At 38.0% G+C, this 20,384-nt stretch overlaps 3 protein-coding genes across 3 annotated transcripts; 2 read left to right on the top strand and 1 right to left on the bottom strand.

The window, feature by feature from the left end:
• Window positions 1-1,967: 1,967 nt before the first annotated feature.
• Window positions 1,968-2,839, top strand: LOC116006290 (histone H2A.1). The gene is made up of 2 exons (XM_031246601.1): window positions 1,968-2,268; window positions 2,371-2,839. The coding sequence occupies exons 1-2, from the start codon at window positions 2,062-2,064 to the stop codon at window positions 2,602-2,604; spliced, it is 441 nt and encodes a 146-aa protein (XP_031102461.1). The 5' UTR covers window positions 1,968-2,061; the 3' UTR covers window positions 2,605-2,839.
• Window positions 2,840-5,167: 2,328 nt separating this feature from the next.
• Window positions 5,168-10,221, top strand: LOC116006573 (putative protease Do-like 14). Its single transcript, XM_031247005.1, has 11 exons — window positions 5,168-5,324; window positions 5,466-5,568; window positions 6,149-6,271; window positions 6,378-6,563; window positions 6,638-6,765; window positions 7,030-7,241; window positions 7,482-7,563; window positions 8,932-9,074; window positions 9,340-9,460; window positions 9,653-9,745; window positions 9,827-10,221. Exons 1-11 carry the CDS (start codon window positions 5,310-5,312, stop codon window positions 9,941-9,943), a joined length of 1,323 nt encoding a protein of 440 aa, XP_031102865.1. The 5' UTR covers window positions 5,168-5,309; the 3' UTR covers window positions 9,944-10,221.
• LOC116006572 (autophagy-related protein 18a-like) lies at window positions 10,063-13,435 on the bottom strand. Its single transcript, XM_031247004.1, has 4 exons — window positions 12,359-13,435; window positions 11,074-11,281; window positions 10,629-10,755; window positions 10,063-10,336 (listed from the first exon to the last, which is right to left on the bottom strand). Exons 1-4 carry the CDS (start codon window positions 13,274-13,276, stop codon window positions 10,243-10,245), a joined length of 1,347 nt encoding a protein of 448 aa, XP_031102864.1. The 5' UTR covers window positions 13,277-13,435; the 3' UTR covers window positions 10,063-10,242.
• Window positions 13,436-20,384: the final 6,949 nt, after the last annotated feature.

Raw genomic sequence — 20,384 nt, 5'->3', positions numbered from 1 at the left:
AATTGGGACGATGTGCAACAATTGAAAATGAAAATTTTAGGGAAGGACGTTGTCAAATCTCTATTTTGCATATGAAATACCAAAATTGACAATGTTATAAATAACAAATATAATACAAAATTTAAAATATTCATGCACTAATTAAAAGTATAATAAAATTTAATAATTTTGTTGCTCTAAGGATCTGCCATGGTAAAAAGTTATTGACTAAAATCGCTAACAATGAACAATTGAGGGACTAAAATTACATTTTTCCTTATAAAAATATTTAGGTCCTGATCCCAAATCAAAACCTAATTAAAGTAAACTAAAACAATTGCAATTCATTTATCATATTTCGAGTGTTGCAAAGGGTGAATTAGCAACGACAATGGTGAAAATCAACAACAATAATAACATGTTGAAATGTGAATATATTGTGGAAACCAAACGTAGCCTCGTAGCCATAGCACGACTTTGAGCAAATCAACAACAGTAAAAAAAAATCAATAGCATCGATGGTATTGGCTGGGAGTTTTTGAAACGAGTTTATTACCAAAATGGTCCATCGACTATTACGAAATTACTAATTTGGTCCTCAGCAATTTTTCGTGACCAATTAAGTCCCTCGACTTTGAAAAATTTAACCAATTTGGTCATCCGTTTATTTTTCTGTTAAACATCCGTTAAATCGGGACCAAATTGGTAATTTTGCTATAGTCAAGGGACCAAATTGGTAATTAATTTTCATTGAAATGGTCCCTTGACTATAGCAAAATTACCAATTTGGTCCTGATTTAACGGATGTTTAACGGCAAAATAAACGGAGGACCAAATTGGTTAAAATTTTCAAAGTCGAGGGACTTAATTGTGTACGAAAAATTATCGAGGACCAAATTGGTAATTTCGCAATAGTCGATGGACTATTTCGGTAATAAACTCTTTTGAAACTGAACGGTGGTAAGAACTAAAAGGTTATCAGCCTTTCTATGAATTTTAGTCATGACAGTGTGAGAATATCATATTAGAAATATACATGGTAGTGAGGATGAAGAATTAAATGTTATGTTGTTGTTGTTGTTTTATTATTATTGTTGTTATTATTATTATTATTTGTAAAAATTTGAGAGCATAGTGGTTGGTCTTGCGAGGGGAAGATTTAGAGGTAAATGCAATCATATGAATGGAAATGCTGCCCTACCTAGCATTTTGAAAAATGGCTGATCAAAGCAATAATCTATACAAATAAACTTATTTACCAAACACCAATTTTAGTTGTTTGACTTTGTCAAACAACTAAAATTGATCAAATCAGTTAGAAAATGGCTGATTAGCCATTTTCAAAACACTCTCTAGTCAAAATGCTATTTACAAAATATACATATATAAACCTTTTTCAAAAGATCATTATTTTTTTTCACAAAATTATTATATTTTATATTGTGACATTCCACATAATTTTTAATTTATGAGAAATGTTTAAGATACTCTATATATTATTTAAATATTAAAATATATTGATTTAAATATAAAACTAATAATATTTCACATTCTAATACTTTTCATATTGCATACTAATTTTATAGTCCATTATGTATTGTATTCTACTATTTATTTATTTATTTATTTAAAATTTCATTTATTTAGTAAAAATGTGAATAAAAATAAATCTTAAAATTTCCCGCCACTCATAATCACTGATATGATAGTAATTGGCCAATAGTCAAATTCCCTCTTAAACTTTCCCGCTCATTTCAAAGCGGAAAGGGCCAATTTCCCCAACACATGTACATAAATGTCATTTGCTTTATTTTTAGAAGTGGCAGCACGCGGATCGCCAGCTCGTGGCGTTTAATCCGTTGGATTCAAGAGAGTGTAAGAGTTTTAGATGCAATCTCTACCGTACAACACAATCTCCACTACCAGGATCGCCAGCGTGGCAATCATCGCTCTAACTATAAATATCCAAAGGCATTTCCCCATGCTCTTCATTCCAGAGCTTGTAGCATTCAGATCTTTAAACAACTGTTCAGCAAAAAAATCTCTGCAACTTTCAAGTTCAGAACCAAAATCTGATCAACAATGGAGGCGGTGAGCAAGACGACCAAAGGCGCCGGAGGAAGGAAAGGCGGCGAGAGGAAGAAGGCGGTGACGAAGTCTATCAAGGCCGGCCTTCAGTTTCCGGTCGGCCGTATCGCTCGGTACCTGAAGAAAGGCCGTTACGCTCAGCGCTGCGGTACCGGTGCTCCGGTATACCTCGCCGCCGTCCTCGAATACCTAGCTGCTGAGGTACGAAGCAAACAATTTTCCGATTATCGTTTCATTCTCTAGATCCGGAAATGTCTCTATTGCGTTTGACTAATCTCAGCAAATCGGTTCCGTTGATTTTAGGTTTTGGAATTGGCCGGGAACGCGGCTCGCGACAACAAAAAAACGAGGATTATCCCCAGGCACGTTCTCCTGGCCGTGAGGAACGACGAGGAGTTGGGGAAGTTGCTTCAAGGAGTCACCATTGCAGCCGGCGGTGTTCTTCCCAACATAAACCCGGTTCTGCTCCCGAAGAAATCCGCGGCGAGCGAGGAAAAGGCTTCGCAAAAAACTCCCAAGTCTCCTAAGAAGGCTTAAATTAAATTAGTGGTTTATCTTCGTAATGTAAATGGGCCATGGGATATGGATTGGGCTGTCTAATCTCTGATTAGCTTTTGATCTCTAATAGGGATGGTTATGTAGCGTTAGATAAGTAGTAACCGCAGCAGCGTTTGGTAGTATGGAAAATGAAAAATGTACTTGTTTTAAGGATGTATTAAGAGCCTTAATTTTATTTTTGGTTTATTAATATGGTGATGTTTCTCTTTCGAAATTTGTATTCAATTTAATTTCTATAATTTCTAGTTATTTTAGTACCAGTTCATAATAACGCGTGAATGATACATTGATATAGGGCTAGTAGTACTTAAATTGAATTAGTTTTCAAGTTTTTGTTTTTAGTGAATAATGAAAGTTAATGTTGTAGAAGGGGGTTTTTTTTTTTTTTGAAAACCAAAGTAAATTCTTATATTAAATATCAAAGAGAACTAAAATACAAGTAGGTAGGATGGAATCTTAAATCCCAAGAATAGAACCAGTAGTTTGTGTCAATTATAAGTTATATGATTCGCTGATTTTTAGACATGGCAAACTAAAGTGATGGCAATGTTCTTAGCAATGACATGCCATTGTTTAATAATAAGGCCAATATAAGAAAAATCACGTAGCTAAATAGGATGGTTAATATAGAAAAAATGAGTTCATGATTAGAGGAATTTAGAAGAGAAGTAGCTAAATAAGCAAAAACCTCACTCGATTGTGTTGGGCATTGATTTAGTTGAGTTGGGTGCTTGACTTGGCCAAGTTAGGTGTTCAACTCGGTCGAGGCAATGCTTAGTTAGTCAGCCAATTAAAAATTATTGGAATAAGGGCCAAATTGGCCACTGAACGTAACACCAAAGTGCAATCAGACCACCGAACTAAAAAAACGTGCAATTACCCCATTCAACAAGCTAAATATGTGCAATTTCACCTAGCAGCCGGTTTTCTCCCCTCCCTTTCGGTAACCTACATACGTGGAGGCTGACTTGGCTTTTTATTATTATTTTCCTATTTTCTTTTCTTCCTTTCGTCTTTGTTCTTGAAACTTGTCTTCTCCATTCCATACTTTTCTCATTTCTTAACATTAATGGCGGCACTACTCCATCATAGGAAATTGATGTTCAGCGATGATGGAGCCATTAGTGAGGAACTGTGCGCACGACCCTGTAGTTATCCGAAACTATCATCTATCCCGCAGAATGCTTTGACGTCTTCCTTCAATCTGTGGCGACAACAATCCGCCGCCAAACTTCGATCCCCACCCAGTGCTCTCTACGTTGTCGTCTTTCGCCCTGTGATCATGACCACCGGAAGTGAAGAATTTACTCTAAGAATTTTTTACCCCAACCTTGTCACAGAATCCCCTTCAATTTCCTCCAAAAGGGTTTCACCCAAATCCACCCTCAACACATAATTCTCAATGCTGATACCCACAAAACAATACAAAGAACAAAACTAAACAATACGCATATTTGCCAAATAGTTAGCCCTAATTTTTAGCTAGTGAGCGTAGACATACTCCACCAAGTCCACAACCTAAGCCGACGCCGATTCCACCGTAGGGGAACTAAAATGTCATCCTTTGAAGTAAGCAATTAGCTCCAGCAGCACCACCATGACAAACAGGCTAGGGGACTAGCCAGAAAATTTCGTCTGGTTTTCTCCGTGAAGAATCTTGATGGACAATGATGATGATGGTGGAGTTTGACCGGCTAGTCGAGGAGGAGGGGAACCGCCGGGACACCAGGATGGTGGCCAAGTCGGGAGTGGTGGCAGTCTCAGCGATGATGGAGGCTGGCTGGTTTGTAACTGGGTGGCGGTGAGACCGGGCACAGCAGAGACATCGATGATGATGGAAGGCACTGGCTGCAATGGAGGAGACTTTCGTTCACCTCTTCCCTGCATTTTTTTTAATTTTTTTTAAACATCAGATGGCAAAGGCAGCAAACCGGTGAAGGCAGCTTCTGCATGTGGTCTCCGATGAAGGAATCGCAAGGGGTGCTGCCGGATTTTTTTTGTTTTTTACAGGCCAAAGAAAGGAAAACAAAGGAAAAAGAATCGCAAGCTGATATTGTTAGATTTGTTTTCTCTACACGCCAAAGAAAGGAAATCAAAGGAAAAAGAATAAATATTGCCATATCATCGTCCATGTCAGCAATCAACCGGAAGGAGGGGTTAGAAACCGGCTACCAGGTAAAATTGAAGACATTTGGAACATTGAGTGGGATAATTGCACGTTTTTTTAGTTCGGTGGTCTGATTGCACTTTGGTGTTACGTTCAGTGGCCAATTTGGTCCTTATTCCAAAATTATTTAGGGCTGAAATTGCTTCGGCTTAGATTTTAGGGGTGCTTAGTCTGATTTTTACAACACCGTTAAAAGTAGAGAAGTTGTGGGAAAAAAGTGGGTGTTTTTCAATTTTCATTGCTAAAAGAGGCTTAAAAAATTTTATAATGGGCTGAGGAAATGGAGAAGTGGGCTTGAGATAAGCCCATGTTGAAGTCAATTCCTATAAATTTCAGTTTCTTCTCCCTTTTTTCTTTTTGATAAGGAAATTTCAGTTTCTTGACTTTCTTCTTCTCCAAGATGAAGAGACTCTAAGAAAAGCTTCGATGCTGGGATTTTATGGAAAGGTTTATGGTGTAACGAACTGATCAACTTGTTAGGGCAAGAAATCTTGAGGATTGTTGAAGTGCAGCAGACATGAGGCACCTTCTGGTACTGGAAATATCGGTGCATTTCCAGTGAATTTACATTTTCTCGCAGAAAAAAATAACAACCTAAAGTTTACTGAAGATATGCGCTAGCGTTAACTGCATTAGTCATTTGAATGTGACCTCATTGTTTCTTATATTACAGAGAAAAATTGCGGTTCGCGATAGGAAATCAATCGTGGGAGTTGTTGCTGGGGCGGTTGCAGGGTCTGTACTGGTAAATTGCGCGACTAGTGATGCCGATTCAAGTAAGGTTTCAATTGTTTCTTCGAACCGATTCATTTTTGTTATTTTTTCCCCTTGTATATTTAGATATGCTATCGAAGTGTAGGAAATTGAACTGGAAAATGAAAATTTTAAAAAACTTAACTGATCATTTGTAACAGCACTGAATGTATCGTAAATGATTAGATTTTGAGAGAATTTGAGTCAAGAAATTGAGAAAAAACTCAGGCGGAAATGAGAGAATCAGAGGAAGAGGGAACTTGAGAGAGAATGAAGAAGGAAAAGAACTTCATTGAAACTGAACATCCATATATCTACAACACATCTCCATATATTGACTAATTACAATTGAATAATACAGAAGAAAACCCCAGGTGGCGTTCTTGTAAATTTTCTCAACTTCAGTAAAAGAACTGCTTCTTCAACAGACTTAACTGTCAACTTTCCAATGTCAGATGGCACTGTTTCAATTATATTACTCCCCCAGCCTGTTACATCAATTTGATATTAATGTAAGCTTGGAGATGGAAGATATTGAACATTGAATTGTTGTGATAGATCTTTCGAAAGTGTACTTAAAAATGGAAATTCAATTAATTTCAGAAGCCTCTCATCTGAAGCTTTCGATTCCTAAGCCACTACAAGACTCCTTGACTTGGAAATGGAGTAATATACAAGACAAAGACCTTTATCCTGCATATCTGTTCTTGGGGGCTTCACAACCTAGTATGTTGATACTTGCAACTTTAAATATTATTTAGATTGGTTACCTGTGGGTTTTATTCATGTCCATCTCTTTAACTCAACTGATATGTGATATCGTATAATGTAGGTAGATTTCCATTTTTTGTTTCTAGAACAAGTGCAGACCCATCATCATCATCTGATATAAGCAAAGAAACTTCTTCAGTGGCTGGTGGTGGTCCCAAACACTCCTGTAATTGTCTTGGCCGAGATACTATTGCCAATGCAGCTGCAAGTGTTGGTCCTGCTGTTGTCAATTTGTCAGTTCCAAAGGGTATTTTTCAGGATTTGTAACTAACTACCTTGTCAAGAAACATCCAGAGTTTGAATCTTTGCTTTTGTTTTCAGGGTTTTATGGATTGAATGTTGGAAAGAGTATAGGATCTGGTACTATCATACATGCAGATGGCACAATTTTAACTTGTGCACATTTAGTGGTTGATTTTCAAGGGTTGAGCCCCTCTTCAAAAGGGAAGGTAATTTCCTGTCTTGTCTGCCGTATCTCCTAAATAATATTTTAGGTTTATGCATTTAGTTACATACCGTCCAAAAGATATTGCCTTATTTTTATGCTATAAAAGATAATTGGTTATATGCTTATATTTTTTGCTAAAATGATAATTTGACCCCAATGTTTTAACCGCTTGGCGTATATGTCTTATATTTTGGTCAATTTCATCCTAAGTTCTGTAGATTTCATTCAATTTAATCATTTTATCAACTGTGTTTACTTTCTGCAGATTGATGTGACATTACAAGATGGTCGCTCTTTTGAGGGTATAGTGGAGAATGCTGATTTACATTCTGATATTGCAATTGTAAAGATAAAATCCGAAACTCCACTTCCATGTGCAAAACTTGGTAGCTCAACTAAACTTCGTCCTGGAGATTGGGTGATAGCCATGGGTTGTCCCCTTTCACTACAAAATACTATTACAGCAGGCATTGTAAGGTACTCTTATTGGGATGCTAAAGAAATTTCTTTATATTCTACTATTTAATATCAGCAAGATTCTTTGTATATGTGCTCTGTCTTCAATTTTATCTCTTGAGCTCAAACTTAATGGTGAGTTTATTGGCATGATATACTTTTGCTTCTCATAATGCATCCACTTAATTATAGCTCTGGTGGTGAAACTGTACCCATACTTACATATGCAAGCCCATTTTCCTTTTCTTGCTCTCAATGCAGTTGTGTTGATCGTAAAAGTAGTGACTTGGGTCTTGGAGGTATGAGGAGGGAGTATTTACAAACTGACTGCGCTATTAATGCGGTAACGTTAATTATTATACTCATACTTCAGCCACTTTAGCATGACCTTGTACATTTTTTCACTTTAGCTTGGTATTCTTCCTTTCTCTTTGGGTGTGTGTGTGCTGGGAGGCAGGGAAGGGGTGGGGGTGTCCAATAGGCCAAAAGTCACGTTTCAAAGGGGATTTGGAAGCAGTAGTTGGAAATTGAATTTAGATGTTGGTGAAGGTTACTTTGAAATGAGATATGCTCTATGGATATAAGCATTTGATCCTGTCCCTTTATCATGAGAGTATGAGGTTACAATTTGCAAATTAAATGGAATTGAACCTTTTCAATGTGTCTGTTATTTTGAATAGGAAGGAGGCACTACTTGTGTTGTGGAGGATGGACGAAAACACTAATTACTGCTGGTTTTGGAAAACCAATGGCTGAATTGGGTTGAATTTTCTGCAGTTATGACCTCTTACTATTGTGGGCTTTTAAAAGTAAAGTGAATATTGGGTGTGATGTTTTATTTTCATACTTCATTATAGATTTGACAAGAGAGGTCCAATCAAATATAAAACGAACCAAACAAATATTGCTAAGTAAGGACTAAGGAGGTAAAAATTAAAAGGTGAAATCAAGAGGGGGATATAACATTAAACTAAAAATAATACTTCCTCAATTGGCTGATTGGACCTCTCTTGTCGAATCAATAATGCAGTGTGACAATACATCACCCCCTATATATATAAACACTACAATGAGAGGTCATAAATGCAGAAAATTCATCCCAATTCAGCCACTGTGGTTGTGTGTAACCACTTCTGTTGATGCTTATTTTTGGATGCGTTGATGAATACAACCGCTTAGTTTAGATGTTATGCTATTATATTGGCTCTTTTGTTCTTTCTGTTCACTATTTCCTTCCTGAACTTGAAGGTGTTTGCCATTGTGAATTAATTTACTGTAGTTATCATTTTGGTGAGGGTACTTTGAAAGGAGGTGTGCTCTATGGATATTAGCATTTGGTCCTGTCCCTTTATCTTGAGAGTATGAGGTTACAATTTGCAAATTAAATGAAATTGAACCTTTTCAAAAAGGAAAGAGAGATTCTCATTGATGCTTTAAGGAAATGGAATGAAAAACTAATTGAAATTTTGACTCATTTTGAACTGAAATGTGTACCCAGAAGACCATTATAGATATACAATTGAGGCCTTAGATGATTGGGTATTGGGTGCAGATCAAGATTTGACAAGGGAGGAACTTTTGAACATCATTTGCAGTAGGTTTATATATACATATTGGGGGTGGTGATGTATTGTCATACTGCATTCGGTATATTTTATATATGTTGCAATTTTGTTATATGACATTAGATTGTGTCTTCTATCCTGTGCAGGGAAATTCAGGGGGACCTCTCGTAAATGTTGATGGAGAAGTAGTTGGTGTTAATATTATGAAAGTATTGGCAGCTGATGGTTTGGGATTCTCTGTGCCAATTGATTCAGTTTCCAAGATTATTGAGCACTTCAAAAAAAATGGGTATAAAATATAGTACTATGTTTCTCAGCTTCCTTAATGCATTGTTGTCTCTTACAAGAGTTTTAGAATTTCATTTTATTGTTTCGTTTCTTGAGGAAAGTAAAATGTTCAGCATGTTTTGGTCATGGAATTATCCAGTCAGTTAAAAATGTGATTTCTCCCCTATCTGTTCCAGCAAAATATGTCCCATTCGTTTTCTGTGGCATTACTTAATTATTTCTATCATACCTTTGTGATAATTTCATAATGGATATTGATATTTCAGGCGCGTTGTTAGACCTTGGTTGGGTTTAAAAATGCTTGATCTCAATGATATGATTGTTGCACAGCTTAAGGAAAAAGATTATAGATTCCCAAATGTCAACCAAGGTGTTCTTGTACCCATGGTATGCCTTCTTCTTGTCTGTCTGTGTTTTGCTGCGATCTCTTTTTCTTGTTGTTCTCAAAAGAGAATGCACGAGTATTTTGGTTCTGGCAAGGCTGTTCTGTGTCACTGTTTCACCCATGCCATGGCATGATCTAAAGATCATATGAACATTCTATGATTAAGGTTGGATCATATCATTTTTGTGAATCAGGTGATTCCAGATTCCCCGGCTGAGCACGCTGGATTTCATCCAGGTGATGTTGTGATAGAGTTTGATGGAAAACTTGTTGGGAGCATTAAGGAGGTATGCATTAAGGAGATGTTTGCACAAGTTTTAGTTTACCATGCCTCTGTTTGATGCCATTTTTTGTCAAATTTTCTGCAGATTGTTGATATCATGGGTGATAGGATTGGACAACCACTGAAAGTAGTTGTGAAGAGAAGGCATAATGTTCGTGTAACCTTGACTGTGATTCCAGTAGAAGCGAATCCACATATGTGAGGAATTACTGCTTTCTCAACTTCCCATGGCTCAGCCCCTGTTTGGGTTCATATGTAGTTGAAATCAAGAAACAAAAAAAATTTCAGCCTCTATGAAATGTTGTTAGGGCACAATTAATATACAATTTAAAAATTCTACTATGCATAGAGAGAGAGAGAGAGAGAGAGTTTATATACAACCAACCAGTACAGTACTGCAAGCTGTCCCAATCATGTCTGGCAGGCATATTTTTACAGTTCATATTGTTCAATAGAAATTGTGGAAAGATAAATACAAAACTATGCTGCATGTTTTGCGAGTTAGAAGTTGTTATCCTCAGGCTTCAAGAAGTTGTGATGTTCCACAAGTCTCATCTCCCCACCTTCGGCTGCATTGAACTGGCATCTGTAGAAACTGCAATTGCAATTTACAGGCAAACCAATAATACAGTCAGCCTCAATTCTCTTTCATACCATACAAGATTGAGTGTGATAGAAGTTTTAAATTTGACCATATAAAGGAAAAATGTGCAGGGATCATGAGAGTTGGAGTCAACCTATTACAGACTGTGATGGGAATAAACTAGTTAATAGTTTGGCACAAGTAATTACCCACTCAAGATTGAATACAAATTATGCATTGCAAGTTTTCAGAGTTAAATTGTATTGTACACAAGTGTTTCTGGCAATCATGTGCATATTCATACCTGCCATCCATGCCAAGTATCACAATGGTATTCTTTTGGTGGCCAAAGGCAACAATATGCTGCAAACCTTCTTGCAAGCGGAACTGGGCAACAGACCACTCGGAGCTGAAATATTTTGGTAGCACACCTGCATGATTAAACACTCAAAAAGTTTAATGTTGCAAGGTTGCAGATTATTTAACTTTTCCAGGTTAAACAAGTTTATGTCTTATATTAATTTCCCAGGTTAAAGAGTTGTTCACCACAAAGAGGTCATATCCTATGTGGACTATGATTGCGGGCTGTTCAGTAAATTACCTACTGAGGTCATATTACTTGTGACAATGAATTAAGGGACATAATCTTTATCCATAAAAGAAACTTTGGCAGTCTGCAGATCCCATTTTGGAGTACCTTATAGAATTACATTTAACAAGCAATTAGAATATTCATATGCTAATATTACCTTTGATGAAGGAGAGCTGTGAAACACCTGGTGAAGTAGTTTCTTTCGTTTCAGATGGATCATGAGCTTTCTCAACTTCTGTTGATTCTAAATCAGCCTTTAGGCTAAACACATGAACGGTTCCTTTATCACTTGAAACAGCTAGCCAGTGGGCAGTTGAATTAAAAGCAAGACTATAAATCTCTGCTCTGTCTGCACCTCTCCTAACCTACATTGAATAAAATGAGAATATTCTCATAATAACAAGTTCAATGAGCGACAATTCAAAAATTCAAAACTGTTCGAAGTGCTTTGCTTTGCTGCAACATATTAGGTTATGGGCACATAAATTTTGAAACATGTAGCAAACTCCTGCTTCTAATTTGAATAAACAAAGTTCAAAGGTGATTATTGAGGGAAAACCAGTACATTTGACAATTAACTTAACTAGCATAAATTGACATAAAACTCAACTGAAAAAGGTTTATATATTCAACTCGAAAATCATGTAGAAATGTAGAATGATGTACCAGAAACTATATGACCCACAGAAAAGCGGCGTGAACAGCAAACAGCCCAACTAAAACAAGTAAGAAATCTTATTCAAAACCCCAAGCTCTGATGCACCTTGAAAATCAGAAAAAAATGAAGTACAGGAGGATGACTAAAACTTCATTTGGATGACCAAAGAGACCAGTATAAGGCATTTCAGCAAGGCTATGGGAGAGGAATATATTAAGTTACCAGTTTCCATGGATGAAATATATTCTGAAAATTTGATTGTGCATGTCTGTATATACATGATTTCAACCAATGAATTTCTCTACACAAAAGCATAATTTCCTAGCAAGTGCTTGAGCTAGAGAAATAATTATATCCACAGTTCTCTTTGAGTTAAACCTTTCAAACTAATGCAACCTTGTTGAATTGAGGCCTTAACCCTTAGTCTAAGAGTCTTAGCTATTGTTTTTTTTGGAATTAAAAATATTACTCCATATTCTTTACATACACGGTAGATCTTAGCACCTTTTATCTGCAAATGTTTTTACCACTAAATATAATTTCCTCTCTAAAGAGAGAACACATTAATTTATAACGCCATGAGTTCGGCAAACTAATTGGATTCGATCTTTTACTTCTTAGATTATAACATAGTATCAGAGCGCATTATAGCAAAATTGAGTAACTTTACACTCCCCCATTCCCCAACACACACATGCTCAATGTTAACATACCATTAGCAGAAATTCCAGAGGTTCAAACGAAAAACTACTAGAAATTCATTCATAGTTAACATATGGTATACCTCTTGCAACATTGATCCTTCGAAAGTATTGAACACCCTGACGAGAGTCCCTTTACTGCTTGCGGTTGCAAGCATCTTGCCATCGTTTGTGAGCGCAAAACAAGCTACCCTGGAGGTGTGTGCCATAATAAACTTGGTTTTCTTGGAAGCATAATGTTCAACCCTAACTTGCCCCTTCTGCAATCCAGGGCAAACTAGCACCATACACCCTGACACATGCGAGACTTCACACAATCCCTTAGGGTTTACCACAGTCTCAATTTGATGCAACAGCTTCAAATCCGCGAAATTGTATACGAATATCTTCTGCGCCAGAACGACCACAATCCTGTCCCTCCGGAGCCGGACCGACTTCACCTCCGACCGAAATGACAGCTCGCCGATGCACCTGGACTGGTGATCGTCCCAGATCATTACTTTGTTCATAGGATACTGCGGCTCCGGACCTCCACCGACTAGGGCTAGAATATTACATCGGAAGAGCATCTGAACGACTCCAATTCCACCGCCTCCGCCAGTGTTAGAGAAGTCCCGCCGGAAAATCTCTCGGAAAGGATCGCAATTATAGATTCGGAAGCCGCGATTGGTCCCGAGAGCAAAGCAGCCGTGGTCCTGGTTGAAGGAGAGGTGGAGGAGGGAAGGGGGAAAGGAATCAACGGGCGGAGAAGCAGGGTTAGGGTTAACATTATGTGTAGTTGCGGTGGTGAGCGGCGGTGAGGTTTGGGAGCAGCGGCGGTCGTCGTCGTCGGCGGCGGCCGCGGACGTGACGGCGGATGAGATATCGGAGAGGTCGGAGAGCGGGGAGCGGTCGTCGGCGTCGGGAGCAGAATTGTCAGCCATGAATGGGGGAGAGGAGAGGCAGGGATCGGTAGGGTTAAGGGGAGGCCAAGGGGAAGAAGAAGGAAGAGTAGAGGTCATGGGGGGTGGCGGCGGATTGCGGCGGAGGAATTGCGTGGTAGCGGTGGCAACTGGCAAGTGGCAACACCCAGAAGGCAAAAGGAAAGGAAGCTTTAATGTTGACGGTTGTTGATTCCGTTAAAGTCACTTCATTCCAAAGTATTATCGAAAGCTAAAATGATATTTCATATTTGTACTCTTTCAAATGACTTCTTATATTCATTTTAAAACTTATATGGTAATTTGTTATCTTTTTGAGTTTTAAATTGAACGACGGTCCATTTCAAACAATAAAAGCAGACAGTGATTTTAAGAGGGCAATTTATTTCCACATAGTTGTTTGTACCACGGTCTAAATTTTGATGTTAAAATAAAAAATTAAGCTTTACGCACTTATGTGTTTGAATAATGAACCTTCAGGGATAAGATAATTCATTTTATAAGTTAGAATAATGAATTTTCTGTTTTAGAATGAAATTTATGAAGTAAGATAATTTGCTTTATGAGTTAAAATAATTTAATTTATGTATTTTTCAATCGTGGTCCACAAAGCTGTGTGGACCAATATCAACGTAATAATGATTTTTTTAAGAGCTATGTAGTCTCACCCCTTGCAACAAGTCATAATTTGTCATTAGTTTATTATTATTAGAGCAAATACCAATTTTGGTCCCACGACTATTAGCAAAATGATAATTTTAGTCCACATGTTTACTTTCTACCAATTTTGGTCTCACAACTACTGTTTTAGTACCAATTTTCATCCACGACTATTGTTTTAGTACCAAAATTAATCGCGTCGGTAATCCATCCATTTAAAATGTGCAAAAATCTAAAATTGTTAAGGGTATTTTTGTCATTTTTAACTTAATATCCCAATTTGAGCATAAATAAATGGATTTAAGTCCTAAGATCGATCAAATTTCATAATTTTCCTCCTCATTTTACCTTAATTTGAGGAGAAAGAAATGTGAATTGTGATCGATTTTAAAGCTTAAATCTCTTTATTCATGCTCAAAATGGGATATTGAGTTGAAAATAACGAAAATACCTTTAAAAATTTTAAATTTCGGCACATTTTAAACGAATGGGTGACCGACGCGATGAATGTTGGCACTAAAACAGTAGTTGTGGGACCAAAATTGGTACTAAAACAATAGTCGTGAGACCAAAATTGGTATTTGCTCTTATTATTATTATTAGAAGTGAAAGGGGGCTACCTAGACAAAAGAAGCACTAGCTCAAATCTAAAACACACCGTGACTGAACACTGTTAAATTGATCGTTGCAAACATAGCGCCTACAATTTGGAGGAGGCTTGCCAAATTCCATCCACTCGGCACTTTCATAGAGTGCCAACTTTGCCAGGCTATCAACGACAATATTCTGCTCACGGTAGACATGAAAGATACTGCCACCATAATCACCCACGAACATCTTCCTATAGCACTCCATAAAATCATCATGATGTCTTCTCCACAAGTTGTTTCCATGCATGGCCTTAACCAACCCTTCATAATCCGCCTGAATTTCGTAATCATAACACCCTTTACTTCTGGTCTGTTGAATCCCCATCACCAAAGCCGTAATCTTTTCTTCAAAAGGATTCGCAGTCCGAAACCTTCGAGCACATCCTGCAATCCAATGCCCATTTTTGTCCTTAAGCACCCCACCCCCTCCAGCATGGATGTCACTTTCCCTAAAACATCCATACACGTTAAGAATCGCCCCTACATTCGTCTAGGGCTACCACTTCAGTTGTGTGTTAACAAACTTTCCTGAATTCCCCCGGAAAAACTGCCCTAGCGAAATCTATTCGGGTGTCATCTTCCTGTTTCTTTAACCACTTCACTCTTTGTTGGAGACTCCAAACATTACCACCAAAAGTCCTCTGGTTCCTCTACTTCCATAACCACCAAACTGTGAGCACAAACGTGATTCCCCCAATCCCTTTTAGTTCTACTCCGAACATTTCCATGGTTGTTAATTGATAGCCAAGTGTCAAAAAGAAGGTTATCAAGTCTTTGTCTTTCTCCTCGAGAAAAGAAGCTTTTCCAAATGTCTTCAGCTTCTGTACAACTCCTAAAGACATGATCTCTATCTTCATTCCCCTCTCGACAAGCCTTCCATGTATCATATGTAGTAAGACCCTGTTGAAATTTATCAGCATTAGTCATCACTTTCCCATGTTTCAGTAACCATACAAACACACAAATCCTACTCGATACCTTCAACTTCCAGATAGTAGTCCCATATATGTCAGTGGAAACACAATCCTCCCCCATAGCTGCCTCATAAGCTATCGTGACTGAGAACTCATCAGTATTCTGCCAGTTTCACCCTTGAATACCAGTTCCCGCCCTACCATGATAACACCACAGCTTCGAACAATCCCTCTCTATAAGTTTGAGCACCCATTCTTTTCGACTCATTCAATGATATCTAGCTCTCATTTTTGTTTTTTTTTTTGGTAATAAGAGAGGCCCAAAGGGACTCTTCTTTTTGAAGCCTCTACCCCAACTTGACCATGAAAGCCATGTTTATTTCCCTTATACGTCTAAAGCCAAAACCCCCCCTTCACAACACTAATAGTAACGGTCTCCCATTTACTTAAATGAAACCGATGGCCACCCTTGCCTCCGCTCTAGAGAAACTACCTAATTTTACTTTCAATCTCATTACACACTCCCGTTGGAAGTCAAATGAACTGCATGGTATAAAATGGGATTGGGGTAAGGACACTTTGAGCAAAAACACACCTTCCCCCAAAAGATAGCATTTTTGCCTTCCAACCCTCCAATATCTCGTTAATTATGTCCATTATTTGAGCTAAAATGCCTTTGTGAACTCTCTTGTGAATTAGGGGTGGGCAATTCGGTTTGATTTATCCGATTTGAATCAAACTAGTAATACAAAACCGAGCGGATTGGGATTCTTGTAAATTGAACGGTTCGGTTAAAAACCAAATTGAACCGAACTTTGCTAAGTTTTAACAACAACAACAACAACAACAATATAGAAGTAAATATAAGTCCCTTGATGCCTGCTCCGTCGTTTAATTCCTATTCTCACTGCTATCTCTCTTAAATTTTTTATTTGATTTCTTTATAGCTTGTTCTCTACTTTGCGCTTTTGTTGTTTGTTGCAATTGTTCTTTACCTCACAATTAGTACTTAGTAGTATGTTTGGACTTTGAATTGTCATTTTGTTATATAATGTTTAGATTTTGAATATGGATAATACGATAGTATGTTCGGAAAATTAGGAAATGCTGAAATTTGGGGACTTAAACCGAACCGAACTCTAATGTTAAACCAAATAGTTTAAATTTTTAAAACCGAAATCGGAACTAAACTGAAGCCTGAAACGCCCACCCCTATTGTGAATAACTAGAACCCCTAAATACTTTCCAAGGTCCTCTATTTAGTTTTTTCTTATTGCCTATGTGATTTTCCAAGCTCTCTCCCTATCCACATTCTTGGAAAATAAGACTTGGACTTCCGGAGATTCACTCAGCTCGCTGACTCGAGGTGTTACAAAAAGGAGTAAGGCATTGCTCCACCGCCTCCACTTGTTCTTCAGTAGCTTTTGCAAACAAAACCATATCGTTAGCGAAAAATAAATGAGTAAGAGTATGACCATACCTTGCTTGACATATTCCTATCCACTCCCCTCTCACAGTTGCCTCCTTAGTAACATGGCTCAATCGTTCTATGCACAACACAAAGATGTATGTGGAAATGGAATCTCCATGTCTGACCTCCCTCTCTGGCTTAATCCACTCAAATTGCTAAGAAAGTTGATCATAAGCTTTCTCAATATCAATCTTGATTACCATTTGACCCGCTACTCCCGTCTTCTTCTTCATCGAGTGCAGAATTTCTTGAAAAACCACGATATTGTTCGTAATATGTCTCACTGGGACGAAACTACTTTGCTAGAGTCCTATCACCTCAAGGATAATTCCATTGATTATGTTCATGATAACTTTTGTTATCACCTTATATGTCACATTACAAAGGTTTATAGGATGAAATTGCGTTAGCCTTTCCGAATGTCTAACTTTAGAAATAAGAGTAATGATTGTGCCATTGAGTTTTGCCAGTATGATCCAAATGTTCATAAGTTCTCTAGTATACCTTACCAAATGTGTACCCACAATGGCCCAAGCTTTTTAGAAAAATCCCATATGAAAATCATCTCGACTTGGGGCTTTATAGGGCGCCATTTCAAATAGAGCATTCTTAACCTCCTCATGAGCATTCCTTGTAGACTTCTCTCCAATTTTCCATGTTCATCTTCTACAAATGTTGAACATGCGTACCTGGTAGAAAATCAAGCCAATCTGTCAAGCAAACGACTTTTGTCATGATGAGACCATCTGAAGGTTTCAACGTTGTTGCCCTTAGTCCAGGTAAACTTCGGACCAAAGAATCCTAAGTCCACCAAGTCCTCATTTTCTAACCACCTATTAAACGTGCTACATCTACTTCCAGAGAAAGTCATTGGATTGCTCACTTCCTTCATGCAAGAAATTGATTTGAAATCTCGTGTTGCCAACCAAGGTCCTTCAATACCCCATTCTTGTCTTCCAAACTCATCCCATAATTAATTTCCAAGATATGGAGAAGGACTGTCATAGACACATGCAAGATACCATTCATTCTACCTATCATCACACACCTTAATTAAGCACCACGAATGGAGGGGAGGGGGGGTAAAGAACATCAATCGTCTAGCAATCCATCCACGTGATCCAAATGCCGCCACTAAACCCAGTAGCCTTTATTCTAACCCACTGATCAAAGGCCAGCTTATGACATATCACATATGCTTGGGTACTAGAAATCTTCTGTTCAAACAAACAAAAGAGCGAAGGATTTCATTTCTTGATCACATGTTTATCACATGTTTAGCAGCTCTAAGGAACCCCTTAGACGCTACCCCTTGGTAGTTTCAGCTTATGAACAACATAGCAAGGAAAAACAAAACTTTAGCTCACCAACGCATCCTCCAGGGAGGTGCTTATGGCTCCACACTTGCTAGATGAATATCTTCTTCCATAGCATTAATGGAGTCATCAGGAGGGTCACCATGGTGTTTGGAATTAGCCATCTCCCTCAACCCTGTCCACTAGCCATCGTCAACAACCCTTACCACAATTGTGCTAGCGCTTACTTTGTTTCTGTTGTCTCATCGGACCATCGTGTATTCTACCAGAGTTGCCACCTATCTACTTCTCCTTCTGTCTTCCCTGGTCCTTTGCGGACGTGCTTTAGCATTGTTCATCTCTTTTTCCTGTCGTTCTCCATTATGTGGGTTGCTGAGTATTTGTTTCTTGCTCACTTGGGTAGCAAACCTTTTGTCTTTACCTATCAATAGATTTCTAGTACTTGGACCCTCCTCATGAATAACTTATTAGGCTTCCTTGGCTTCTTCAACTTCTTCTTTTTTCCAGGCTCAAAATTGCAAATCTTGAAAACTTGGATTAGACATTTGTTTTAAGTGGTAAAACGACATCCCTCCCTTTGTACCATTCCCCTTTTCCCGTCGCATCTCCTCTCATGTTAGACTGTCTGCCTCACTGGTAACTGCCTTTCTTCCTCCACCTACTCTAGAATTACTTTTGGGCATGCCTCATCTCTATGACATAAACTCTGTAGTTAAAACACACTAAATATAGCCCTTCGTACTCAACCCAAGAATGTTTCCTCTAAAGATGAATTTTGACAGCAAAAGTTTAGTGATATCCACTTCCACACACATCCTAGCAAATTTTCCTATGAAAGCAAGGCTGGTGGCATCATCTATTTTTATTGGTCTCCCTATTTTCTTACTAACCTTATTTAGAAAGCTAAAATTATAATACTCCATTGGTAATGGCGGAAAATGAACCCATACCAGTATCTTCTCGGTTGTATCCCGCATTGGATCAAAATTTATCACCCATTCTTTGACAATGAGGTAATGATCCATCACCATCCAAGCTGCGGAACCAAACTTCACGACATAATAATCATTTTTTAGAGCCACCAAATCCATCATTGACTTTGGTTGCCATAATGCTTTGATCCAATTCAGCAAGTAGTTGTATATGACCTTCCTTCCAAGAACATTAATGATCAAAGCTAGCCTCCATGGGCATTGCAATGACTTCTTTTCCTCTTTTGACAACCTAATAACCGAACATCCTTCTACCCCTTCCTCAGCGTTGGGGCACTCATCACCAGACACCTCATCTTACTCCTCACCCAACCCAACATAACCTCCAATGAGCATGTCATTGTAAGAAACTCTCTGGTACCTAGAGTTCCTAACTTCCTCACCTCACCAGCACCACTGGTTTCCTCCCAATCCATATGTTGATTCTCAGCTCTCCTCGCCAGTGCAACCTCCCTCATGGTCTTCGTTTTCTTAGTACTTCTCTCAAGAATATCATCATTCTCTTGGGATCTTGTCACCAAAGCCGATTTTGCTTCCATAAAGCAGAAGAACAAAAAGAAAGCTTTGAGAGAGAAAAAGTTTTAGAGAGAAATTTTGTATACAAGACTCTTATTAGTTACGACTTTATTTTTAGGGCATCCTCAATAGTGGGGTATTTTTTTTTTTAATGTGTGGTTTTTGAGTAGTTTTTGTAAGTGTGATTAGCAAAGAGAAAAAAGGAAAAAAATGTTGATTTAAAAAAAGGTAAAATAGCTCCATTAACGCGCCCAACAGGCACGTGCAATGCATGCGCCAGCTGGGCGCCATGTGGCTTTCACGTGAGCGCGAATGTCCTGAGAAAGCAGTGGGTCCCATGTTTTCTGAAAAAACCTCCTCATTGCAGGAGGATCTCTACCCCTCTCTCTCTCTCCTCCCCTCAACAAAACTTTCTCAAAATCTGATCCAAAAACTACTAATGTAGATGGCCTTAGTCTTCAAAATTACTTTTTGTTTGCAATGACATTAATTATAGATCATTTTATATTCATTGCTTTATTTATGTATTATTCAATCATATCGCGAGTTAATTAAATAAAAAGGATATTGTTTGAAAGAGGTGGTTGAATCAGTGTAGTATGATTTGTGTACTTGTCAATTTGATTTCTACATATTAAAAGTGTCTTTTTTTTTTTTTTTTTTTTTCTAT

Source organism: Ipomoea triloba, chromosome 15, assembly GCF_003576645.1.
Source record: "Ipomoea triloba cultivar NCNSP0323 chromosome 15, ASM357664v1".
NCBI classification, from domain to species: Eukaryota; Viridiplantae; Streptophyta; class Magnoliopsida; order Solanales; family Convolvulaceae; genus Ipomoea; species Ipomoea triloba.
This window is presented reverse-complemented; position numbering and strand designations above follow the sequence as displayed.

Bases quoted from the DNA above. Each gene is read 5' to 3' on its own strand.
- LOC116006290 (XM_031246601.1), top strand. From the start codon at position 2,062: ATGGAGGCGGTGAGCAAGACGACCAAAGGCGCCGGAGGAAGGAAAGGC. The intron at 2,269-2,370 runs GTACGAAGCAAA...CGTTGATTTTAG, and splicing joins TCGAATACCTAGCTGCTGAG to GTTTTGGAATTGGCCGGGAA.
- LOC116006573 (XM_031247005.1), top strand. The intron at 6,564-6,637 runs GTATTTTTCAGG...TTTTGTTTTCAG, and splicing joins CAATTTGTCAGTTCCAAAGG to GGTTTTATGGATTGAATGTT. The intron at 7,242-7,481 runs GTACTCTTATTG...CTCTCAATGCAG, and splicing joins ATTACAGCAGGCATTGTAAG to TTGTGTTGATCGTAAAAGTA.
- LOC116006572 (XM_031247004.1), bottom strand. From the start codon at position 13,276: ATGACCTCTACTCTTCCTTCTTCTTCCCCTTGGCCTCCCCTTAACCCT. The intron at 10,756-11,073 runs GTAATATTAGCA...TTAATCATGCAG, and splicing joins ACAGCTCTCCTTCATCAAAG to GTGTGCTACCAAAATATTTC. The intron at 10,337-10,628 runs GTATGAATATGC...TTGCAATTGCAG, and splicing joins ATACTTGGCATGGATGGCAG to TTTCTACAGATGCCAGTTCA.